The following is a 9,108-nucleotide window of genomic DNA, read 5'->3' as shown; positions in this document are numbered from 1 at the left end:
TTTCATTTCTGTAAATGAAGAAAGCAGTTGCTGTTTTCCATTCCCTGATGTTTACTGCCCAGAACTAGGACTCACAACTGGTATGTGTGCAATACATAAACAGTTTTCTAACTGAATTATATTAGCATTCACAGTAAAGGACAAGCAGTTGAACTCCCCTTGCAAGATTTAATTTGGTTAACTGACTCTTCTGCCTTGGAAAGAGATGACACCTTGTTTGGGGGTATGCATTACCATTTTAAAGTATATTATGAAAGGTAGAGTAAATAGGAGTTCTTAATTAGCAGAATCTGTTTTGCACAAGTGCATAACATTAGAGGATTTTTTTTTCATCAGACTGCAGCTGTTACCTAAGCAGAGGAAGAATTTCACCTAACCACAAAGAATGAGATACACAAATAGCTGTGTTGTCTCAAGAACGGGTCGGGTATGTCTTCTCACAGCAATTTTGTTCATAATTGCAATTCACATTAAATGCAGCAAACGTTACCATCCTGCCCACTCAGTTTCCACCTCTACTTTTGTTTCAAGCCGGGGGGGAAGATCGTCAGAAAAGATGGGGGGAAGAGTCCTTTCTTTTCTTCCCTTTCCTTCCCCGCTCCGCTTTTCCCAGCCGCGGTGCTAAGCGGCGCGCACCCAGGCGCTGGGCGGGCGAGCGGGGGCGGGATGGCCCCGTCCCGGCTGTGCCCCGGGCTGCACTTGTAGCTGCTGCGCGCCGCCCATGGCAGCTCCAAGGCGCCCGGTGCGGCACCGGGGCCCCGCCGCTCTCGCCGCCCCTGGGGGCGCCTCCCGCCGCGCCGCGCCCGCTTGAGCTCCGCGGGGGCGCAGCCCAGCATCTCCCCGGGAAAGGTAACGGCGGCGCGGCGCGCCTCCAGGCGTGCGGGAGAGGTTTTCGCGGTTGCGATGCGCTGGGATTGCTCCCCCGGAGCGGCGTCTCCTTCCCCTCCAAAGCAGCCCCCGAGCGCTTGGTGCGTGCGTGCATATGTGTGTGCGAGTGTGCGTGTGGCGAAGGGGAGGGGGCTCTTTCTGCGTGCAAGGGGTGGGCGAGAGCAGTGCGATGGGAGCGGGTGCCCGTGTGCAGAGGGATCCTCTCCCCGCATGTGTGCGGGAGACCGCGGTGTCGGGGCAGGGCTCAGCGAGGGGGTTGCTGCATGCGGCGGAGCCCGCCGGGGTACTGCAGCGCCGGGCTTCGCCTTGCTCCGCGCCTCGGCACCCAGCGCGGCCAGGGGTGCTCGCCCGGGCGGGCGCCCGGCTGCCCCCGCTGCTCGGTGCGTGCGCGGAGCTGCCGGAGGGGAGACCTCGCGGGGAGAGCGGTGGAGCGCAGCGGAGCAGGGCCGCGGCGACCCCGGCCGCCGAGGTAGGGAAGGTGCCGGGCTCGCCGCGGAGCGCCGCCGGGAGCATCGCCGGGGGCATCGCCGGGGGCGGCCGGCCGCCCCGCCGGGCGTGTGAGTGCGGGCGGTGCTGCGTTTACGTTGGCGTTTTAATTTCTTTTAATTATTCTGAAGGTTTTATTTTCATCGCTATAATAATTACTGCTGTTATTTTTAAAGCGGGGGGGAGAGGGGGCGGGGGGAGACGAGGCGACAGCGGCTTCCTGCCGTAGCCTCTCTGCCATCGCGCTCGCCTCTCCCCGCCAGCCGGCCGCCTCCCGGAGCCCCGGGCCAGGGGCACCCGGCGCAGCGCTGCCCGCTCCCATCCTTTCCGGGGAAGCGGAGGGACTGGGGCCGGGCGGCCCGGATAAGCCGGTGGAGGTGTGGGAGGGACGGGGGGGCAGGATCTGTGCAGTAGGGCCGGGGGAAGGGGGTGTGTGAATGTGCTGCGGGCTGGACTTTGCAAAGGTGCCGAAGGAGGGTGGGGAGCATTTGGCGGCGGGGACTACGGTTGTGGCTTGTTGCAAAGGGAGGGTGAAGGGATGCTGGGCTGCATCGCCGCGCTGTGCCCGTTCCCCGCCGGCATGTGCGTGCTGTGTGTGTGCGCCCGTGTCCCTCCTGCCTTTCCCCGCCGGGAGGCAGAGGGCGACGGGGCGCCCACGACAGAGGGGAGCCGGCACCAGCCGAGCCGGTTGCGGCAAAAAATTGCGGTAGTGCCTGCACTCCTGGCCGGGCTCGCCGACCCGCCGCCAGCCCCGCGCAGCGCCCGCAATGTGCCCGGTCGGCATCGGCCGGGGCCCCGGGGCTGAGGAGGAAGAGGGGACTCGAGCGTGCGCGAGGCAGGGATACGGGGGACGGCGCCTGGGAGGGGGAGGGAGATGGAGCAGTGGGGGCGCGGGGGCACCGGGCTGCCCCTGTGGGCTCGCTCGCCGCGGCCATGGTCGGGAGCCTGCGGGGATCAGCAGCGGCTGCTCCGCTCTCTCTTCTCCCCGTTGTCCCTCACCGCGGCCTCCTTGACCCCTTCAGCCATCCCTTCCCCTCTTCCTTCCTTGTCTCCTCTCAGCTTTCCCTCTCCCTCTTGTCCTTCTGTCCTCCCTTCCTTCCTTCCTCCCTCGTCCCTCCGCTGCCCTCCCTTCCAGGTCCCCCGGCGCATCCTCCCCTCCTTGCGGCTCCCTCCAGCCCGATTCTGCTCCCTCCAGCTGGCTCCTGCTTTTTCCACTTCCATCCCGGCTCCCTCCTGCCAACTCGGTGGCTTCCCACAGCAGGAAATGAAAGGGACAAGTTGGGAAATGAGGGGAATGGGGAAGGTGGGGGAACAACGTATTGATTATTGACTGATTTGTTTTTTAAAAAAAACCTACCTTCTAACTCAGAGGAAATGCTGTGGCTCCAGTTCTGTGTAAAAAATGGCAGCTCAGCCGGCCTGACTATATGTGAAAGGTTCTTGAAAGCCACCTCTGTATCAGTGCAGGGATAAGAGCAAATTTCATAATGTTTTACAAAAAAAAAAAGTTCTTCTCAGGATTCAGTAGTGTCAGGCTGGTGAACTGTGAATTTGTTTTGCCCTGCAAGTCAGGGTATTGTTGTTATTCCTGGGGACGGGGCTGCATGCCTATGCATGCTTCTTCCATGTCTGTGTGCTTCCATGGGTCACTCAGAGCTGATCTTCTTGTTTTGTGGATAGTTCATTTTATTTCTGCGATCAGTTTTCCACCTATTTATTTAAACTGGGTATAATAAGTGACAGAAACAATGTGTGTGCATGCCTATGTATCCCTTGAGTGAATCTCACTATTATTGTAATGATAATCTGTATGTGTTGATGCTATAGATACATACATTGAGTATTGACATTGCTTTTTGTGTCTGCATCTTCATGCTTTCTGTATTGTGCTATCCCAACCCAGATGTTTGGGCACGCATAACATGAGCATTTGTGTTTAATATCCCTGAAATGCACAGCAACATATGAGCAGTGCAGGATTGAGGAGAGTAAATATGCATAAAATTGGAATCTCCTTTGGTTATTTTACTTTGTTAGTTATGCATGTTTGGCATGTACAAGAGAGAGAAATATATTTGACAGACCTCAGAGTTATTTGTGTTTGTCTACAGAGATTTACATTCTGTATTTGAAATCTTTTTAGCTCTCATATATTTGTTTGGTTGTTAAAATCTTTCGTGTTATTTTAAATTCAGTGCTTGTAGTTTATCTGTAATCCTTGGCAGGTACAGTAGCTCAGTAGAATACAATTTTTAACCCAAATGATGTTTTGGAACAATGACAACTGAAAACCCTTTTTTTTTTCTTTCCTTCTTTCTTCTTTAGATTCTTTATCTTTGTTCAGGAGCCTAAGGTTGCTTGCTGATCACAAGAAGATGTTTCTGTGGCTCTTTCTGGTTCTGTTATCTCCAGTTTCTTCTACAACTGCAGATGCTGATATATCTGTGGAAATTTGCAATGTTTGCTCCTGTGTGTCAGTTGAGAATGTACTCTACGTCAACTGTGAGAAGGTTGCAGTCTACAGACCAAATCAGCTTAAACCACCATGGTCTAATTTTTACCACCTCAACTTTCAAAACAACCTGCTAATTATTCTATATCCAAATACCTTTCTTAATTTTACACATGCAGTGTCCTTGCAACTGGGTAATAATAAGTTACAGAACATTGAGGGAGGGGCCTTTATGGGTCTTAGTGCATTAAAACAGTTGCACTTGAACAACAATGAATTAAAGATTCTCCGAGCTGACACTTTCCTTGGCATAGAGAACTTGGAGTATCTCCAAGCTGACTACAATTTAATCAAGTTTATTGAACGGGGAGCCTTCAATAAGCTTCACAAGCTGAAAGTCCTGATCCTTAATGACAATCTGATTTCATTCCTTCCCGATAACATTTTTCGATTTGCTTCTCTAACCCATCTGGATATACGAGGGAATCGAATACAGAAGCTTCCATACATTGGAGTTCTGGAACACATTGGGCGAATTGTCGAATTGCAGCTGGAAGACAACCCCTGGAATTGTACTTGTGATTTGTTGCCTTTGAAAGCGTGGCTGGAGAACATGCCCTATAACATCTACATTGGAGAAGCTATCTGTGAAACACCCAGTGACTTGTATGGAAGGCTGTTGAAAGAAACCAACAAGCAAGAGCTGTGCTCCATGGGGACAGGGAGTGATTTTGATGTGCGCATTCTGCCTCCCTCACAGCTGGAACCTGGTTACAGCACACCGAACGGCCACACCACTCAAACATCAGTGCACAGATTAGTCACAAAGCCGCCAAAGACTACAAATCCTTCGAAGATCTCGGGCATAGTAGCAGGCAAAGCACTATCTAATCGCAACCTCAGTCAAATCGTATCTTACCAGACCAGGGTGCCTCCTTTAACTCCTTGTCCAGTCCCCTGTGTTTGCAAAACGCATCCTTCAGACTTGGGATTAAGTGTAAATTGCCAAGAAAGAAATATAGAGTCAATGGCCGAACTCGTACCAAAACCTTTAAATGCCAAGAAACTGCATGTAAATGGCAATTATATTAAGGATGTGGACACTACAGATTTCATTGAGTTTGAGGGGCTGGATTTGCTACATTTAGGCAGCAATCGGATTTCAGTGATCAAAGGAGAAGTTTTCCGCAACCTTACAAATTTACGGAGATTGTACCTCAATGGCAATCAGATAGAGCGTCTGAGCCCAGAAATGTTTACTGGCCTCCACAACTTGCAATATCTGTATTTGGAATACAATGTTATCAAAGAAATCCTAGCAGGCACCTTTGACTTAATGCCAAATTTGCAGTTGCTCTACCTGAACAACAATCTTCTACGGAGCTTGCCAGCGTACATTTTTGCTGGTGCACCACTTGCTAGACTGAATCTGAGGAACAATCATTTCATGTATTTACCTGTAAGTGGCGTTCTTGATCAGCTAAAATCTCTTACACAAATTGATTTGGAAGGTAATCCATGGGACTGCACTTGTGATTTAGTTGCTTTAAAACTGTGGCTTGAAAAGCTAAATGAAGGTATTGTGGTGAAGGAATTGAAATGTGAAACACCTGTACAGTTTGCTAACATTGAACTTAAGTCTCTGAAAAATGAGATCCTCTGTCCTAAACTTTTAAACAAGCCATCTGCTCTGTTCACTAGTCCTATGCCTGCTGTTACTTTTACAACACCACTGGGACCAGTTCGGAGTCCTCCTGGTGGCCCAGTTCCATTGTCCATCCTAATCTTAAGCATATTAGTTGTGCTTATTTTAACAGTGTTTGTTGCTTTTTGTCTTCTTGTTTTTGTGCTTCGGCGCAACAAAAAACCAACTGTAAAGCACGAAGGAATTGGAAACCAAGAATGCAGTTCTATGCAACTGCAGCTAAGAAAGCACGATCACAAGTCAAACAAAAAAGACGGACTAGGTGCAGAGGCCTTCATTCCTCAAACCATTGAGCAGATGAGCAAAAGTCATACTTGTGGCTTAAAAGAGTCTGAAACAGGCTTCACGTTTGCTGACCCACCAGGGCAAAAAGTCATTCTGAGAAACATTAATGACAAGGAGAAAGATTTATTGCATGTGGATACCAGAAAAAGACTTAGCACAATCGATGAACTGGATGAGTTATTCCCTGGGAGGGATTCCAATGTATTTATTCAAAATTTTCTTGAAAGTAAAAAAGAATACAACAGCATAGGGGTCAGTGGCTTTGAAATACGTTATCCAGAGAAACAACAAGACAAAAAAACTAAGAAATCTTTAATAGGTGGTAATCATAGTAAAATTGTGGTAGAACAAAGAAAAAGTGAATATTTTGAACTAAAAGCTAAACTTCAAGGTTCACCTGACTACCTACAAGTCCTTGAAGAACAAACAGCTTTGAATAAAATATAGGTCATGCAATCTTATTGCCTACAGAGGACATTTATTTAATGATGAAAGTGCCTTTTGTTGACTTTTAACTTCCAAATACTATATTATATTGGTAGGCATAGAGGCAGGTGTATCCAAGGGTGTCTGATTAACTGTAGCTGCATATGATTTGTCAAGTAGAGGAGAATTTCCGTAATAGATTTTACTACATAAAGCTCATGCCCTGTGGAATCCTGTAGGGATACTGCAAACTCTATTGCCAAAGGGATGCTTTATACACGTTACACTGAATTTAACCTCAAGAGGCATATATGTTTTGTACCTTAAATGCAAAACCATCGTCTCCTTGTGATTTGTTAGAACAAACACAAGAAACCTGGTACTGGTATTTGTACTTCAGCTGGGTCCTTCATCCTGCACGTGGATTTAAGTTGGTGGAACTGGAGTAATCCTTTGATTTGTGGTGTTGTAATGGCACTGTTTAAAGATTATCTGAAAAGTAACAAGCATGCAAAGAGAGAACATTCGATAGTATGTATAAATTGGTTACATTTATGGCCTGCATCTTGAAACCACTGGAATTATCATGTTAAATTGTGCAAATATTTGTTTAAAATATACCATGCATTACATACCTATGAAATAAATTTGACCACTTGAAGCATACATGTCTATACATAAAATTAAAAAAAAAAAAAAAGAAAGAAAATAGTTCAAACTGACTTCTGCAGTATTTGTGGCATCTGAAGAAAATATTTGATGTTTATGCAGAATCTGTTGTAAGACTCATCTCCAATTAAAACTAGAGCTCCTTCTCACTTACGTGAAACACTTGCAACCCCAACAGGTTGTCCAAAATTGTCAAAGTGCTTACTGTGTGAGCGTAGCAGAAATTATTTTTGTAATATAATTCATATTTATGAAATACTTTGTATACTAAATAGGAAAAATATGTACTCCTTAATATGTATTTAATATGCCTGACTTGTTTTCCTGATCACAATGCATTAATCATTCAGTATAAATAAAAACAGAACAATATACCAAACAGAAACTGGGGATGTAATGTATAGAATCATCCAGAATTAAGTGATCAGATATAATAATAATAAAATTGTTCTGTACTATTCTTGTGAAATTAGCATATTATCTTATTTCAGATTTGTTACCAATGGTGCATTTTAAAATAGATTCATTAGTTTTTTAGTATGATGTCTCAGGCAATTATTTGCCATCAGTTGTCTTGCTTTTCAGGGCTCTACAGCTTAATCTAAATAGTTTTCACTACAAGTATTTACAGGAATTCATGGTAAGGGTAATATTTTAATTGTATATGCCTAAGTTTTCTGTTCTTATTATGTTTGGCTGCTGTCAGTCAGAAAAAAACTGATCAGAACAGTGAACAATATGGCAAATCATGTCTGTTAAAAACCACAGTGTAAAATGAATATAGTGGTCTCAGTTCAGAGTATTGTGTAGCTCGTATCTAGAGAGTAAAAACTTGCCTTTGTGAAAGCTGAATCTGAATAGCTAGCAAAAAAAAGTAGTCAGGAGAATGGAAAATCCCCACTGTATCTCACTGATAGATGGTACCTTGAGATGAGACTGGAGATATATTGGTAAAGCATTATACAGCAAATATATGAGATTAACAAAAGTTCTTTGATTTGAAGAGGAATTTTTTCATTCATTTCAATGAGCTTTGGATAAAACCCTCTATCTCCTTTGTTTCCAGAACCTTCCCCTCCACACCTTTTATAATCAATCCATAAATCAATTACGATTAGTAGGATATAAACATGAACATTTTTCATGAATTTGAAACTAGCAAATATTAGAGCAAGACCCAATAATAATACTGTGGAGAAGGCTGTGTCAGCTCTTTCCATTATAAACCTCTAATTTCAGGGCTTTATGACACTGCTGTGAAATTTTTATTCTGGAATGATACTTGGCAAACAGCCTGCAGTATATTTTTAACAAAGTTTACAAAACCAAACAAAAAAAAAAAAAGCACTGGCTTCTTTATTTAAGAGAAAGCAAAACAAGACAATATTTTTCTACTTTCAGACATTTGTTTATTCTCTTGCAACTTAGAAAGAGGGTTGTTTTATTATTTTTCTCCATACAACAAAGTATATATATAACTTCAGGTAATAAAATTATAACAGATAAATTAATGGCTGAGTTTCTTTCAGACAGCTGCTGCTATCCATGCACAATAATTGACTTCATTCAGGATGTCATAGGGAATTTCAGGACATAGATGCTATATACATATGCATTTCTAGCGTAAAAAGTTCTTGGTTGCCCAATGATGCAATACATGGCCAAGGCCTGAATAAGAACATCTGAGCTTATTGTGTCAAGATTGTGGATTAAGGAGTGTTAGAGATGCATTGACATGATAGACTATAATGGCTCCATCAGTAGGCTGAGAATAATGGGTCTCCGTGCCTGCTCTGCACAGTCCTGCATGGCTTTGAAGGCTGTGTCAGGATTCACTGGGATTTGCCAAGGCATAAGGCTTCTGACACACTTCAATGCATTGTCAGAGACTGTCATGTCCCATACCCTGCTGCTGAGAGGCATGTGGTAAAATCATTAAAAATAGCAAATAAGGTAATACTTTTAAGTGATGTTAAAACTGATGTGCTTATTGCTCATGTTGCCCTGAGTTAAAAGAACAATGATAAATGATGATACCTTCTTCAGCTAAAAAATTGAGGGTTTTTTTTTGTTCTGTTTTGGGGGGGGGTGGGGTGTGGTGAGGTTTTCTGTTCACTGATCAACAGAGGAAGAACTGAACCGTTATGCTGTACCAATGAGACTGGGTCAGATTTTCTTGCTCATTGAGGTCCCAAAC

General features: G+C 45.1%; 1 protein-coding gene across 1 annotated transcript; it reads left to right on the top strand.

Annotated features, from left to right (window-relative positions):
* The first annotated feature begins 3,444 nt into the window (after positions 1–3,444).
* SLITRK4 (SLIT and NTRK like family member 4) lies at positions 3,445–8,297 on the top strand. The gene has a single exon (XM_075161815.1). It carries the CDS (start codon positions 3,750–3,752, stop codon positions 6,261–6,263), a length of 2,514 nt encoding a protein of 837 aa, XP_075017916.1. The 5' UTR covers positions 3,445–3,749; the 3' UTR covers positions 6,264–8,297.
* Positions 8,298–9,108: the final 811 nt, after the last annotated feature.

This window comes from Calonectris borealis, chromosome 13 (genome assembly GCF_964195595.1).
Source record: "Calonectris borealis chromosome 13, bCalBor7.hap1.2, whole genome shotgun sequence".
Taxonomy (NCBI): domain Eukaryota; kingdom Metazoa; phylum Chordata; class Aves; order Procellariiformes; family Procellariidae; genus Calonectris; species Calonectris borealis.
The sequence above is the reverse complement of the archived record's forward strand: the minus strand, read 5'-3'. Positions and strand labels throughout refer to the sequence as shown.

Coding starts and splice junctions, on each gene's coding strand:
- SLITRK4 (XM_075161815.1), top strand. CDS start 3,750: ATGTTTCTGTGGCTCTTTCTGGTTCTGTTATCTCCAGTTTCTTCTACA.